Below are 17,101 nucleotides of genomic sequence, written 5' to 3' on the forward strand. Positions count from 1 at the left end.
GGGGCAGGGAAACCAGTTGATGGGATGTTGATTCTGACTCATGGTAACTGTGTGTGTGTGTGTGTGTGTGTGTGTGTGTGAGAGAGAGAGAGAGAGAGAGAGAGAGAGAATGAGGGTTTCACAGGGTTTTCAATGACTAGTTTTTTAATTGTAGGGATTATTCAGGTCTTACTCCTGAGATGCTTCTAGGTAGATTTGAACCTGAAACCTTTTGGTTTATAGCCAACCATCTTATGAGGGTGTCAACAATGTGTACCACCTGGGTATTATTACCATTAAGGTGGCAAGTGTTGAGACAGGTTTGAATTGTGAAGAAAGAAGTCAGAAGCAAGGACAATATGGAAGAAAGAGGCCTGGTGAGGGTGGCTGGAGGCACTCTGAGGACACGGAATGGGCAGAAGACACATGCATGCCAGAGGATGGGGGTGGGGGCAGAGGGCGACCACAGTGTTAGGAGAGATCTCAGGGTTTGGAGATTTCTTGACGTCACCTAACAGCGTATTTAAGAGATCAGACATAGAAGTATCTTTCAAGTTTCTCTTTGCTCCACAAACAATGAGTGAAGTGTTAGACATCTAACATACAAATGTCATTTCCCTTTCACGGGAACAGGGACTGGCTATGGAAAGCCTAGAGGCTGCGTTCAGATTAGCTTATCACCGAGGCTGCGTTCAGATTAGCTTATCACCGAAGGATCATTCCCTCTGGGCCCTGGCTGGTGAGAACCTTTGGAGAAAGCCCCATTATAGACACCTGAGTTTTCTGGATAGCTGGAGGTTTGTGCCCATTCGTTTCCATCAGGATCAATAAGCCATTGGACAGACCTGAGGAAACGCTTGAGGGTTAGCATATAGATTTTGTGGCATTTATTTTGAGTGCTCTTTATAGTTACTGTTTTTTAAATCTATTTAGGCTGTCACTTTGCTATCTGACTCCAATCCATCTTTCTAAATTTAGAGTAGGCAAATAGATCCATAGTGACAGAAAGTAGATTAGTGGTGGCAGAATAGTAGGTTCCCTGTGGCTGCTAACCTTAAGGTCAGGAGTTTGAAACCACCAGCCTCTTGGCAGGAGAAAGGTGGGGTTTTCTACTCCTGTAGAAAGTTATAGTCTCAGCCACCGACAGGGTCCATTCTACTTTGCCCTGTAGGGTCACTGTGAATCTGAATCAACTTGTTGGCAGTATGGTTGGTTCGGTTAGTTTTGTTTGGTCGGTTGTGTTCCTATATTAAGCGGTGGCTTATTTATTCTTTGTTTTTGGTAAAAAAAATTCATTTTCACGTTGTCTCTTTGTTAACAATGGATATAATGGACAAAGGGAATACGATTTCTATGGGCAGAAAAGAAAAATTGAACCCATTGTTGTTGAGTGGATTCCTACTCATGGTGTCAGATGTGTTACTGAGTCAAACTACTCCATGGGGTGTTCTAGCTTGTCTTTTCAACATTTTTAAAAAAATATTCTTGCTTGTCTTTATGGAGGTAGGTCACCGCTTCGACAGGACTTTCTTCTGTGATGCCTCTGGTTGGATTCGAACCTCTAGCCTCTCAGTTAGTGGTCAAGTGCAACCCATATGTCCCTCCTGGGACTTCAGGGATGCAGATACATGAGAAATAAGACCAGCGAACCATATTTCTCTAATCTACTGAATACAAAATAAGAAAGTCGAGCTTGTGGCATTCTGTGGAGATGAAGTGTGCTGACATGTACAGAGCCCCGAGCCTCCTATTCCATTGAGCACACAAAAGCAGATTGTGAAGTTGCGAGGGGGAGGCAGCCCTTGCCCCTGGGCAGCCTGCCATGTTTTGTTTTACAGCCACACCTCCTAGAGCAAACCAAACGGCTCTCCCAGAATCTGTCAGTGGACCCCTTCGACGAGCACAGTGACCCCTTTCAAAGACAGAGGGCTCTGAGCGCTGTGAGCATTCTCACCATCACCATGCATGGTAAGCCAAATTTCAGCGTCCGTACAGCCGCTCACCAGTCTCCCCATAATCCCTCTACAAAAGGGACCTTTTTGGAATCCATCCGCTCAAACTTCCTGCAAAGTCTGGCTTCCCATGCCTCCTCAGAATGGATTAAACAAAAAGACTTGGTAGAGTGGCCTTTCCTGTGGGTGAGTCTATGTTGAGCCACACACTTGGGTCGTGGAGAGAACTGGCCAGACACCAGGCGATTGGGACTGTGAGCACAGGCCCTTGTGCCCTTTCCAGGCTGTCATAGGCCATTTCAAGGTTGTTATAGAAGATCTAGAACTTTCCAGAGGGTGGCAGATGTCAATCAAAATTAAAGTCAGTCATCTGGCAAGAACTGTGAAGTTCTTACTACATCTGATCAGCTGGATTCACAGCGTGCAACAGGGGTTCACCTAAAGGTTTGGTGTTTAGGGGCCAAACTCAGGACACTGCAACGTTGGGTTGAGTGGATTCCTTGACTTCCTAATCTGCATTTTCAGTAGCAAAACCCAGCTCTGAGATGCTCACTAAAAATGTAAGGATGTTATTTATCTGACCGTCGCATGATAGTTACATGTGGGAAACTCTCTCTTCTGTGCTGCGATGGGTGGGGAAATCATCTGGGCAGCACAAGTCCCTGCTCTTTGATAGGATGGGTCCTCTCGTAAAACAAGCGATGCTGGGGGAGCGGGAGGTAGAAAAGCACTCGGGAAAACAGCAGCTAGAATGGGTCAAGAGGTACACTCTCAAGTACTCTTTCATTGTCCATCTCTAGAACAAGAAAAGTCACAGGAGCCTTGCCTCCCATGTGGGGAAAACCTGGCATCAAAATACCTGATATGGAATTGCAGCCCCCAGTGGATACGCGTGAAGAAGCTGTTGAAAACTGTGATGACTGACCCCTTTACAGAACTAGCCATCACCATCTGCATCATCGTCAACACCATCTTCCTGGCCATGGAGCACAACAAAATGGATCCACACTTTGAGAACATGTTGAATAATGGGAATCAGGTAAGTCTAGGACTTTGAACACAGGAAGCATAGTTCAAGATGTGAATGATGAGTCTTTTCCAATCGACACATGGCGTTAGTGTCCTGGCCTAACCTAGGTCTCACACCCTCTTGAGTGGAGTAGAAGGAGAAAGTGACCTGTGATTTTATTTTCACCCAATTCCTTGCCCTCTTTGGGTGGCAAGACCATGCTGACAAGCTGTCTGGACACTGTGTTGATCCTCTAAGGCAGTGGTTCTCAACTTCCTCATGCCGCGAACCTTGAATACAGTTCTTCATGTTGTGGTGACCCCCCAAACCATAAAATTATTTTCATTGCCACTTCATCACTGTCATTTTACTACTGTGATGAATTGGATGACCCCTGTGAAAGGGTTATTTGACCCTCAAAGGGGTCGCGAACCACAGGTTGAGAACCGCTGGTATAGAGACTGTCTCCCTCTGAGACCACTGGAATGCCTGCAGGCCACTCTCAAGAGCATTTCTCCAGAGGGCCTCAGCTTCCTCAACTCACGCTGCCTTTGCCCCACCCTAGGTGTTCACGGGCATTTTCATCGCAGAGATGTGCCTGAAAATCTTGGCACTGGATCCCTACTACTACTTCCAACGCCACTGGAATGTGTTTGACTGTGTTGTGGCGATTCTGAGTTTTGCCGATGTGATGACCGCCACCAAATGGCCCTTTTTCCGTTCCTTCAGAGTGGTAAGAGCCTTTCTTTTTAAATTAAAAGAAATCATTTTATTGGTGGCTTCCCTAGCTCTTGTCACCATCCATCCATCCATCCATCCATCCATCGGGTCAAGCACATTTATGCATAGATTGCCATCATCATTTTCAAAACATTTTCTTTCTACTTGAGCCCTTGGTATCAGCTCTTCATTTTTGCCCCATCCCTCACCCACCCTGCCTCCCTCCCTCATGAACCCTTGATAATTTATAAATTATTTTAATTTTTCATGTCTTACACTAACCATGGTCTCCCTTCACCCACTTTTCTGTTGTCCATCGCCCAGGGAGGGGGTTGTAGGTAGATCATTGTGATTGGTTCCCCCTTTCTCCCCACACCTTCCCCTTTTCCTCCTGTTATCAACACTCTCATTATTGGTCCTGAGGGGTTTATCTGTCCTGGGTTCCCTGTGTTGCGAGCTATTATCTGTACCAGTGTACATGCTCTGGTCTAGCTGGATTTGTAAGGTAGAATTGGGTTCATGATAGTGGAGGGAGGAAGCATTCAAGAACTACAGGAAAGTTGTGTGTTTTGTCAGTGTTTACTGCATCCTGACTGGGTAGGAGCCTTTCTTATTTTAGTGTGTGATGTAGCTGCTCCTGTAGACAGGAGTCTGGCGTGGGACGAATGGCCATCTCGAACTTGTGTCCATCTCCAGAACCCCAAACCACCTCACTGTGGCCACTCAGTTCTTTAATGACACTGGAAAGCCCAAGGGAGCCTTCGTCTGGGGTGCTCTCCTTCACCCCATGCAAGGATCACCCTCAAGGCCACTGGAGCCAAAGTTGTGAACCTCAGGGTCACGACAAGGGTCTTCCTGCCAGGTGGTCTCATCTCTGAGCTCAGCACAGTTGGTGAAGATCACAGACTCCAGGAGTGGGTCAGGCCACTGCCAGCGGGGGACATCTCCCCACAGCTTGCTGGGCCATATGGCTTCCGTGGCACTAGGTGGAAGGCACCCTGTCAGCCTTTGGGAGGCCTCAGCGTGGGCTGGCATGGAAGAAGGCACAGAGGTGAGGGAAGGACTATCTTTAGTGGGTGTGTTGCTGGGGGGTGGGAGAAGACAGGGCCGGGAATGAGCATGAGGCCAACCAAAGTGTGATGGACCCCGGGAGAGGTGTGGAGAGAGAGTGACAGAGGAGTCACACCTGGTTGGGGAACTGGGACAACGCCGAGCCAAACTTTGTCTGGGGAAAAAAAAGTTATTTAGCTACTTGTTGGGTGGGATCTGGGGTGAGGGGCAGGGAGAGCATGGATTGCGTTTCTGAACCTAGGACACTTGATTCAGGTACCTAGGCATGCATTTTTTTTGGTACCTGAGTGGTGTGTAGTATGATGCTGCTCTATGGAGGTAGGTTGTTGTGGGGGTTGTGAGAGGCCATTGCGTTGCTCAGACTCAGAGCTCTGGCCCACGTACCACAGAAAGAAGCACTGCCCCATCTACCTCGTTCTCACCCTGTTCTTACATCCGAGTCCGTTGTGGCAGCCACTGTGTCCAGTCGACTGGCCGAGGACCTTCCTCTTTTCCCACTTCTCTTGAACTTCACCAAGCCTCATGCCTTTCTCCAGGGACTGGCCTCTCCTGATAATATGTGCACAGTAGATGAGACAAAGTCTCCCCCTCCTCACCTCTAGTGAGCACGCTGATCACACTTCTTTGGAGGCCGGTCAGTTTGTACTGCTTTGGTACGTCAATGTTCTTCGGCAGCTTCGTGATTCAAAGACATCGGTTCTTCTTCGATCTTCCTTAGTCAAGGCGCCACTTTCATATGCATAGGAGGGCATTGTATGTAGAAATTATCAAGGGTGAGGGAGGGAGGGAGGGAGGGAAAAAAGGGGAGGAGCTCAAGGGCTCAAGTGGAAAGCAAATGTTTTGAGAATGATGACCAGTGTGCATGACACCGTGGATGGATGATAATGGATTGTGACAAGAGCTGTATGAGCCCTGTGTTAGTCTGGGTAGACTAGAGAACCAAATCATATGTATATAAGGAAGAGGTTTACATACAAGAGCAATTGTACATTAAGAAAACATTCCAACCCAGTCCAGTCCAAGGCCATGTCTGATATTAGCCCATATGTCCTATACCAATCCATAAAGTCCTCTTCAGACTCACAAAACACATGCAATGAAGCCAAATGCAGGATGACCACAAGCCAGTGGGTAGAAAGTCTTTGGGTCCAGTGGTGTTGTAAGCATGTCAGCGCTGGCAGGGGTCTCTGTGTGGCTTCTCCGGCTCAAGAGGTCTGGTTGCGTCCATGGGGCTTGTCTTCTGCAATGTCTCCCAGGGAGTCGCAGAGAGAAAGAGGTGTCTCTCCTACCTCCAAGGAGGAAGTACCAGATTTTCCAGAATTCTCAGGAGAAGGCCATGCCCCCATGGAAGTCTCATTGGCTATCTCCAGATTACAGCCTAGTCTCCACCCCTATACTCTTAATCCTTAAATTGACACCAGATTAGGTGACTGCCACAAGCCCCCAGTGAAATGATTAAAAAAAAAACAAAAAAAACTCCCTGACTTGGGTCAGGCGCACCTTAGTCCTCAAAAGAACATCAAACTATGGTAGGGTGAGACAAATGGTTCCTCTCGCAACCACTCACCAAGAAGTTGGCAGTTCAAACCCACACACCCAGAGACTCCTCTGCAGAAAAATCTGGTGGTGGACTTCAGAAGGAAAGCAGATCCCACTGAAACGCAGGCGGGGTTCCCGTGAGCAGAGGTTGACTTAGCGGCAGCTGCGTTTCCGCTTTGATGAAAGTTGTGTTAGCCTTGGGGAAAGCAGGCCTGTATTTGCGTTGCCGTTGTTCGAGCTTCTCACAGGCAGCCTCCAAGGTGAAGAATGCTGTGGCCTTGTCTGTTCGAGAGACGAGACCCCCAGCTTCCCCCTTGACTGCACTCATCTCCCTCTGCAGAAACAGGGCGGTTCTTCTCTTCAGGCAAACACTGTTCTGGCCTGCCACCTTTTTGTCCCTATGTTCCTGCTCCTGCAGGTCTGTGCTGTCGGGAGGAGCTGTTCACTGCTCTCAGCAGTTAGTAGAAGCAACACCCAGGAAACAGATGGTTAGATTTGCTCTCATGACATCATCTCCTATAAGACCGGTGAAGTCCCATGGAGGACATTTCTCCGAGAGAAAGGTTGTACTTATCCAGATGGCCTTCTTTCTCCTGGGACAAAGCATCCTATTTCTGTCATCAACATTATGTAGTTTGGATTCAGACGTGTGGCCTGGGTCGTGTCATGGAGGGTGTGGAAAACCTTTCCTGCGAAGGCCCAGAGAAATGTGTTCAGTTTTACAGGTCTGACAGTGGCTGGTGCACCCCCTCAGCTCTGTCATTATGGTGTGCACACACCATACCAAAGAAAGCCAGACACTTGGCCAGCACGTAAGTCCCAACCCATGACAGGTCCATGCGTTGCAGAGTGGAACTGCCCCATAGCGTTCCTTACAGACGCAGAATGGCATGCCTTTCTTCCATAGGACACGAGGTGAGCTCGAACTTCTAACCTTTAAAAGCTGACAGTGGAGCACAAACTGTCTGGGCCAGTCAGGAACCTAACAGAAAACATTATCAGTGGGGTTGTGGTTCCACGGTTCTGTTTTTATGGACCCTGGAACTTTAATGCGATGTGCTTTTCATGGGTCCTGAGATAGTCTTCTTCCTTTGATTCGTTTTCAACCATTTCAAGATATACGAAGCATTCTTATCTTCTAAACTACACACACACACACACACACACACACACACACAAAAGAGAAAAACAGGCAGTAGGCTAGGTTTCATCCTTGGGCTATGGTCTAGTGACTATTGGTCTACTGTACAGATTACGGCAACATTCCTTTTTTCTGTACAAGGCATGCTCAATGTGCAGCAGGATTCCAAAGTCCTTTTCATCTTAAAAAGTTACAATAAATTATTTCCACTTGCACAACAAAACCTTTCACTTATTGGGTGTTAGACTCTGCTAGGGAGTTGATGAGGGAGCCCTGGTGGTATAGGGGTTATGTACTGGGCCATGCATTGGGCTGCTAACATAAGGTCAATGGCATGATAACCGAGCCACTCCCCAGGACAGAGATCACTCTTTCCTCTTCTGTAAACGTATATGGCCTTAGAAACCTTCAGGGGCAGGTCTGCTCTCTCCTTTAGGGTCACTACATGCAAATCAACTTGATGGTGATGGGTAAGGATTTGAACTTGAAAAGATTTTTTTATTGGAAATGCTTGGTTTGGGAACATGTTGGGGTTTCATAACTAGGCAGATGGAATTTGTCCTTCACTGGATTTTCTTCCATTTTTTCTTTGTCTGTTCTTACAGCTGAGGGTCTTCAAGTTAGCCAAATCCTGGCCAACGTTAAACACGCTGATTAAGATCATTGGGCACTCCTTTGGAGCCCTGGGGAACCTGACGGTAGTCCTGGCCATTGTTGTCTTTATTTTCTCAGTAGTTGGCATGCAGTTGTTCGGTGCCAAGTTCAATGCCAACATTTCTAACTGTAGCATGACAAGCTCATGTCACCGACGCTGGCACATGGAAGATTTCTACCATTCCTTCCTGGTGGTGTTCCGAATTCTCTGTGGGGAATGGATCGACAACATGTGGGAATGTTTGCAAGCAACTGACAACTACCTGTGCATCGTTATTTTTCTATTGATCATGGTGATAGGAAAACTTGTGGTGAGTATCTTGGATTTTTAAAAACATATATGTATGCATATTCATATATATACACATATATATGTATATATATATATATAGAGAATAAAAGCATGGACTTCTTTTGTAGCACTTGAAGAATAAAAAATCATTAACTAAAAATGTAATGCCCAAATAATGATCTAAAATCTCCATTTGCATTTGGTTTGAGGAAGTAAAACAAACTTGAGACACATCCTCCTTGTGGCATCGTGATCCCCGTGGCCAATGCCCCAATATGCATCCCACTCCAGATGGCTCTTATAAGATGATCATGTTCTCTTTGCCAGGGATGGGCTATGGCAGGGGCTTCTGGACCCTTGTCTTCATGTCATCATGGAGCTCCTGTCTTGGTTTCAAACCCCCCCCCCCCATATAGATTGTGTAAATTGGCTTGAGTGTGGGTCTTTGTTGGAAGCACAGATACTTACACAGAGGGTAACAGGTCCATAGATGCTCTGGGGTGGAGTGGAGTAGGTGTTGGGTTGTTATCCGAAAGGTCAGTAGTTTGAGACTACCAGCTGCTCTGTGGGAGATAGACGGGCCTGTCTAGTCCCATAGAGTGCCAGCCTTGGGAACCCACAAAGGCAGTTCTACCCTGTCCTGTAGGATCGCTACGGGTTAGCATCAACGCGACGGCAGCGAGTTGAGTTTAATCAGGTGTCTGGGTGACACGAAGCATTTACTCTTGACAAGTTCAAACCTACCCAGAATCTCCTCAGAAGAAAGGCGGGGTGATCTGTTCTGGTAACTATCACAGCCAATGGCTGCTATGTGACATTAGGGGGTCTTCATGAGCCAGAATCACTAGATGGCAACAGGTTTTTGTTTGCTTGTTTTTAATTCGATGACGACCAGTGATGATGAGGATGGCGTGTCACCAGACCGTGTTTTGCATTGTTGTACACGGAGTTATTGTGAATCAAAGCTAACTCAGCAGCACCTAACAGCAACAACAAGGAGCCCTGGTGGTGCAGTGGTTACACGTAGGACTGCTAACTGCAAGGTCAGCAGTTTGAAACCACCATCGCTCCATGGGACAGTGATGAAGTTTTCTACCCCCATACAGAGTTAAAGTCTCAGATGGGTAAAACTTAGGGACAGCAACTGGATTCATCATTCCCTAGGGAAGGTTGGGGGGAGGGCAATGAGTGAAAATCAAGGAGTCTGAGGAAGAAGAAATGTTCTAAAATTGGTTGCATTGATGATTGCTCACCGCTTCTTAATATAATTGTGCTATTGAATTGTATGTGTGAATTATACGTCAATTTAGGTTACTTAAAATATAAAAAAGCAATAAACTCTTGTAAATCCACAGGACTGAGCTGCACTGCCCGTAGGGTTGCTATGAGCTGCAATGGACTTAACGACAGAGTTTGGCTAGAGCGTTTAACGACAATAACAAGTGAGGACATAAAGAAAGGCGACACCCAAAAGCTTCCGAATCAAGTTGGAGCTCTTCTGCACATGTTATCAGTGACACATGATGGCTTCCTTCTGACCCATGTCCCCCTTGTTGACCTGGACTCACGGTGACTCCACTCACGTCAGAATAAAAGCACGCGCCTTAGGACTTTCAATGCCTGATTGGCTAGAATTAGAGAACAAGGTGTTTTTTTTTTTTTTCTTTCTGAGGCACCGCTGTGTGGCCTTGAACCCCCAAGCTCTGGTCAGCAGTGAAGCACATTCACTGTCTGCAGCACCAAGGACACAAACATTAGCCTAAAAACAAACAACCGCACCCCCCTGCCTTCCAGTCAAGTCTGACTCAAAGCAATCCTAGTCTCGAGGGTAGCGCTTTATAGAGCAGAAGGCCACATCTTTCTCCCGTGGAATGGCTGGTGGGTTTGAACCGCGGACCTTGTGATGTGGTTAGCAGCCCAACTCATAACCCGCTCTAACTGGAACTCCTTTGCTTTATCCTAAAAACCAGCTCACTGCCATCAAGTCAGTTTTGACTCATCGTGATGCAGTCAGACAAGGGGGAACTGCCCCTGTCAGTTGTGGAGACTAACTCTTCGCAGGAGTAGAAGCCTTCTTTCTCCCACCGAGCAGCTGGTGGTTTCCGACTGCTGGCCTTGCCAGTTAGCAGCTCAACTCAGAGCCCCTCTCCCAGCAAGCTCATCCTGGTCCTGAAGTACCTAATCAGTGGTGGCTATGGCTATGGACGGAATGACGTCTTCGCCAAAGTTGTGTGAGACTCTCAACTTCATCAATGTAACATGGTGTGGAGATAGGGTCTATGGACCAGGTAATCAAGCTAAGATGAGGTCGGACCAGATTAGGGGGAGCCCTAAATCCAATGACACTCCTCTCTGAAAAGTGTGTTTTTGACATGGTGAGAGTCACAAACAAAGCTGGGTCAACACCAGGGTTGGTATCACCAGTTCAAGAATGCTTGGTGTCACCTCTCCCTCCATGGACTCCCTGTCACACCAGATCCGACAGAACCCTCAGTAGCATTTGCTAACACTTTTATTCACAGCACAGTAAGTAAAATCTATAGATACTTTAAATGTGGTGTTTCTTAGAGAATATGAATAGTAACAACAACACTGCGTTGTGACAATCTTTCAACGAATTACAACAGTATTAGTAATCGAGTGGAGGCTTGAAAATTATTTCTCCTCTCTCTCTAATTATTACCACGGTCACACAAACTTTTTTTTTTGTGGTAAGAAAGTTCACAAGCACTACTTATCACAGGATTGTAGCTAAATACCAGAACACTTGTCAACGTCAGTTCCTATAAAAATGTCAACAGCAGTGAGAGGTAAAGCTTGTGCTTGTAGCGAGGGTAGACAGGACCAAGCGATTTGAAGCATCCTTGTAAAAACCAAAACAGCAACAACAACAAAACCCCACACTGACATTGAGTCACAGCAGACTGGAGAGGGTAGAACTGCCCCTATGGGTTTCTGAGATTGTCCCTTTTTAAAAATCTTCCATTAAAATTTATTTTGGCTAGTCTAATATTTTGTATTTTCTTTTAAAAATCATTTTATTGGAGACTTGTACAACGTTTATCGCAATTCCTACATCAATTGAATCAGGTGTGTTTGTACATATGTTGCCTTCATTCTTTTCTAGACATTTATGTTTAATTTCTATTGAGCCCTTGGTATCAGCGAGACTGCAACTCTTTAGGATGTAAACAGCCCTATACGTGAGCAATAACGATGGTGTGGCCAGAAGACATTACAGCAAATAACTCACTGCCATTCAGTCAATTATGACTCAGAGCGACCCTATAGGACAAAGTAGAGCTACTATTGTGGATTTTGGAGACAGTACTGCTTTGTAAGAGTAGAAAACTTCATCATTCTCCCCAGGAGCAAGCGGCTGGTGGGCTCAAACGGCTGACCGTGCGTGCAGTGAGCAGCCCGATGCTTAACCTCTGTATCGCAAAGTCTTGTCAAAACACATTTAAAAAAACAAAAAAGCTCAAACTCACTGCCATCGAGTCAATTCTGATTTATGATGACCTTAAAGGGCAAGGTAGAACTGCTCCTGTGCGTTTCTGAGACTATAGCTCTTCAGGGGAGTGGAGAGCCTCATCTTTCTCCTGTGGAGCAGCTAGACCTTATGTTAGCAGCCCAATGCTTAACCACTATGCTTCAGAGGCTCCTGCAGAGCACACGAGATGGTTCAAACAGCACATTTATGTAGCGTTTTCTATTCTTGTAGGCCTATCGATACATGTAAGCTGAGCTTATGAAAAATGTTTTGTTGTTATAACTACAGGGATATTTTTATATGAAAAATTTTGACTGAAACATGGCACACAAATGCTCTAGACAGCATTTTTGTGTCTCTCCCGCTGACTGTACAATCTGGTGCCATTCACCACACCCCACTCCATGGGCACCTCCTTCGTGGCACCCCTGAAACCGAGGACTGTTTTGAGAAGGCCGTGGTGATAAAATGGAAGCGTAGGCAAGAAGATGGAAGTCGGAAGCTAGTGGGGTCCCCTGAATTGAAAGCCAGATGTGATTCCATAGAGGAGTTCAGATTGAGTCCACGTGCCTCAGCTCCCCCACAACGCCTCTCAGGGGTCAGAGCAGCAGGACAGAGACGTTCTCCACAAAGTGCGCCATCTCTCCCACGATGCAAACAGAAGACTACCCAGTGTCCGGGGATATCAGATTCCTACCCCTGTGGGAAATATCTCCACAAATGCATGCTCATGTTCCTGCCTGGTCCCCGGGGAGTGTACCTTTCTGCATGTGCCATATGGTGGCCCAAGTCTGATCTACACACACATCGTGCTTAGAGGTAGACAAACTGGATTGGACTGTTTGTACCCACTTCCCTTCACGTGTTCTTTGCCCTTGTCTTGCCGGCGCTGTTTCTTTTTCAGCCCTCGCTCCGTTTATTGTACAGCTGCACGTGGGTGGGAGACAAGGGACTGAGAAGTGTCCTTTGATTCTGTCTGGGGTCTGGGGCAAAGTTGTTCTGCAAGTCAGCTGAGCCTTTTCGTTGGCTAACGGTTCCCATCTTGCTGGCCTCCTTCCAGGTGCTTAACCTCTTCATTGCCTTACTGCTCAACTCCTTCAGCATCGAGGAGCGAGATGGGAACTCGGAAGGAGGGGCTAAGAAGACCAAAGTCCAGCTGGCCCTGGATCGCTTCCACAGGGCCTTTTGCTCCGTGATGCGGACTCTGCGACATTTGTGCTACAAGTGCTGCCGGAGGCAACGCTCAGCCCAACAAAAAGGGGTCACGGGGGATTCCGCTTCTCAGAGCAAAGATATCATTCCCCTGGTCACCGAGCTCAAAAGGGGTCCCGGGACGCTGGAGGCTTTGGGTGCCCCACCCTTGGTACCCAAGGCTGTGGGCGATGGGCAGGAGCGGACCTGGTTGGCCCCGCTTGCTGAGGAAGAATGCGATACAGAGTCTCCTGATGGCAACAATCCACAGACTTCTGTACGGCCCGAGGCTGGAAAACAGGTAGGAAGGTTCATACTGATACTTGGAAGTGGTCCAAACCTGGCATTACTGTGGTGCGGTGGCTGGCTGTCCTGTTCTAGGCACTGGGCAGGGCTAAGATGGGTCTATCAGATGGGGTAGCTGCCCCACAGGCTTTTCAAGGACTGATTTTTTTTCCTTTCAATAAATCATTTTATTGGGGGTGCTGACAGCTTTTATCACAATCCATACACTCATTTATCAAGCACATGGGTACATTGTTGCCATCATCCTTTTCAAAACATTTTACAGTGGCAGTGGGCTTTGTTAGATGAACTCAAACTCAGTCACTGCCCTCAAGCCCATTCCGACTCATGGCACCTCTATAGGACAAGGCAGAACTGCCCCTGTGGGTTTCTGCGTTAGTCCGGTTGACTAGAAACAAATCCAGGGACACTCATATTTATAGGAAACAGTTTTATATCAAGAGCAATTGTATATTAAGAATACATCCCAGCCCAGTTCAGATCAAGTCCAAAAGTCTGATATTAGCCCATAAATCCAATACTAGTCCATTATGTTAGTCTGGGTACATTAGAGAAACAAACCCACAGAAACTCATATGTACGAGAGAATTTTATATAAAGGGTAAGTGTACATTAAGAAAGCATCCCAACCCAGTGCTGCCCAAGCCCATAAGTCCAACATTAGTCCAAGCCCGACACCAATCTACAAAGTCCTCCTCAATCTCATGAAACACACGCAATGATGCCAACTGCGGGAGGAAAGCCGAGTCAGTGAGCGTGTAAGCATCTCAGTGTTGGCAGAGTAAGCAGGGAACTGGCTAACACAGTTGCACCCTGGTCTGACCATCAGAAAACAAGAGACCCAAGAACTAGAAAGGCGAGGCTCACCAAGCTATTTATCTCTCTGACCTTCAATTAATCCCAGATGTGTTTATCAGCCAGGTTGGCACAATAAACCTTAACTATCTCGTCCATAAATCCTTTTTCAGACTCATGCAGTCACATGCAATGATGCAAACTGTAGGAAGATTACAGGCTGGTGAGTGACACTAGATCTTGCGGATCTAGTGGCAATGGAAGTAGCTCAGCACTGGCTGGGGTCTCCCCATGACTCCTTTTGCTCTCTGAGTGTGTCTCTTCAACAGAAAGGTGAAGCAGAGAGTGTGTGTGTGTGTGTGTGTGTCCCACCTCCAGGGAGAAAGAGAGAAAGTTCCCAGAATCCTCATGAGAAGGCCACACCCACAAGGAGGCATCATCAGGCTGTGACCTGATTGACAGGCTAGACTCCACCCCTCCTCTTATTTATGAAGTTGTCATGAAAGTATGTAAGTATCACAGTTTCCTAGGTCGTAGCTCTTTATGGAAGTAGGAAGTCTTGTGGTTTCAAACTGCTCACCTTGTGGTTAGCAGCCCAACGTGTAACCACTACACACACCACCAGGAATACTTTGATTGGGTTAGATTCTCCCTTTTCTAGAGTCAGATTTGGGGGCCTGGTGGTGCTTTCAGGTAAGTCATTGGTCTAATTGCCAACCTGTGTCTCTAACCTAGCAGCCACTCTGTGAGAAAGACGAGGCTATCTGCTTATATAAAACGCTACACAACATCAGAAACCCCAACAGAAAGGTAACTATGAGTCAGATTACAACAGCGGGGCAGTAGGTTGGTTTGAGGGAGAGTGAAAATGTTGCTGTTGTATTCTTTTGTAACAAGCTTCTTTTGCTTGGCGTAGGATTTTGAGATTCATACACAGTGTTGCACCCATGGACATTCATATATAAAGGGGTTTTGGTATGAACATATGTGGCTATTTCTCCCTGATAAATACCTAGGAGTCTGGTAACTTTAGAGTTAATTTTCGACGAGATTTCCAAACTGCTCTCTAAAGTAGTTGTAACATGTTGCAATCCTTCTGGCAGTGGCATGACAGTTCCAGGTCCGCTGCACATCCTTGACGATGTTCACTGTGTCCAACCTTTTTAAAGTTACTCATTGGAGTGGACATGTAGTGGAATTGCACTGTGGTTTGAATCTTCACTCACGGATGAGTAATGATCTCTCTGTTTCATGCGCCTCTTGCCCTGCCATATCTTGTCATTGGTTAAGTGTCCTTTATTCATTTTTGTTGAAGGATTGGGTTTCTTGCTATTGGATTGTAAGAGTTCGTTGAATGTTCTGAAGACGAGGTACTTGCATATTGTGCAAATTTTCTACCAGTCTGTGGCTTGCCTTGTTCTTTTTTCATGGAGTCTTTCTATATGTAGAATTTATTTTTGATGAAGTATCCGAAACCAAATTGGCTGTCATCGCATCAATTCCAATTTATAGCAACCCTGTAGGACAGGACAGGACTTCCCAGGGGTGTTACTCTTTCTGAGACTGATACTCTTTAAGGGAGTAGAACTTCTGGCCTTGTGGTTAGCAGCCCAAGCCATAGCCTACTATGACACCAGACTCCTTAATTAAATATGGTTTATCAACATTCCTTCTTGATTCATGGTTTTGTTTCCATCCTAAGATTTCTTTGTATACCTCAAGGTCACAAAGGTTTTCCTCATGTTTTGTTTTAGAACTAAATATGTTTTAAACCTCAGGCTACAATCCATAATTCCTTTCAATTTGATTTTTGTACACGATGTGAGGCACTTGCACCACTACCTCCCTGGCCCCGGTATGTGCACAGTGATTCGCGTACCATGGGATGAAAAGACTTTTCTCTTCCCAGTGGATCACCTTGGCATTGCTCGCAAAAATCAATCAGTCATCTAGGTCTAGGCCTAATTCTAGACCCTTCATTGTGTTTCACTGATCTGTGTGTTTGAATATCAAGATCACGATGTTTGGTTATTGTAAGTCCTTTGCATTTACCTTTGTATTTTGAAAGCAATTTGTCATTTTTTTCCCACCCAAAATACTGTGTGATCTGATTTGCGTGAAATATCTACAAGAGCCAAATACATAGAGGTCAAAGTTTATTAATAGTTACAAGGGATGAGGAGGAGGGGAAAAGAGATAATCAGTGCTTAGGGAGCATTAAGCTTCTATTAGAAGTGATGGAAAAATTTGTACAGAGAGATGTGATGATTATATAATATAACAAACCTAAATTGGTTGTGCAAAAATGTTGAAATGGCAACGTGTATATTCTTAACAATTGTTTTTTGATGACTAGAATATTGATTGAGATTTCATTGTATTTATGGCTCATTTTATAAATAATAGGCATCTTTTCAGTACGTGGTCTTCTGCCTCATGCGATATGTCTCTCTCCATTTATTTAGATCTTTAATTTCTCTTAGGCAATGCTTTGTAGTTATCAATGTACAAGTCTCAACCTATTTGGCTACAACTCTGAGTAACAATTTTTATGTTATTGTCTTATTTTTAAATATCAAATCCCAGATTTTGTCATTAGTATATAGAAATTCAATGAAATTTCATATATTGACTTTGTGTTACGCAACCCTGGAAAACTGGCATTAGTTCTAATAACCATTTTAGTTTTGTTTTGTAGATTCTTTACAAGTTTCTATGTGTACAATCATTTCATCTGTAGCTAAACATAGTTTTACCTCTGTCTTACACCAGCCTGTTTTCTTTTCCCCTTGCCATATTAAACTAGTCAGGGCCCACAGGATGCCATTGGATAGGCAAGGTGATTCTGGGATTTTGCCTAGCTCTTGATCCCACATAGAAACTGGGCTATCACCATTAAGTAAGATTTGAGTTGAGTAAGCTCCCTTTACTCCTCATTTGTTGAGAGGGTTTGCTTTTT

At 45.7% G+C, this 17,101-nt stretch overlaps 1 protein-coding gene across 1 annotated transcript in view; it reads left to right on the plus strand.

The window, feature by feature from the left end:
* SCN11A (sodium voltage-gated channel alpha subunit 11) overlaps positions 1-17,101 on the plus strand; it is an 88,545-nt gene that overhangs the window by 30,082 nt on the left and 41,362 nt on the right. Inside the window, exons 11-15 of the mRNA XM_075555583.1 lie at positions 1,818-1,947; positions 2,732-2,970; positions 3,506-3,673; positions 8,017-8,376; positions 12,911-13,342. Coding sequence (XP_075411698.1) covers positions 1,818-1,947; positions 2,732-2,970; positions 3,506-3,673; positions 8,017-8,376; positions 12,911-13,342 — 1,329 coding nt within the window. The remainder of the gene's footprint in view (positions 1-1,817; positions 1,948-2,731; positions 2,971-3,505; positions 3,674-8,016; positions 8,377-12,910; positions 13,343-17,101) is intronic.

The sequence above is a fragment of the Tenrec ecaudatus genome, chromosome 8 (assembly GCF_050624435.1).
Source record: "Tenrec ecaudatus isolate mTenEca1 chromosome 8, mTenEca1.hap1, whole genome shotgun sequence".
Classification (NCBI taxonomy): domain Eukaryota; kingdom Metazoa; phylum Chordata; class Mammalia; order Afrosoricida; family Tenrecidae; genus Tenrec; species Tenrec ecaudatus.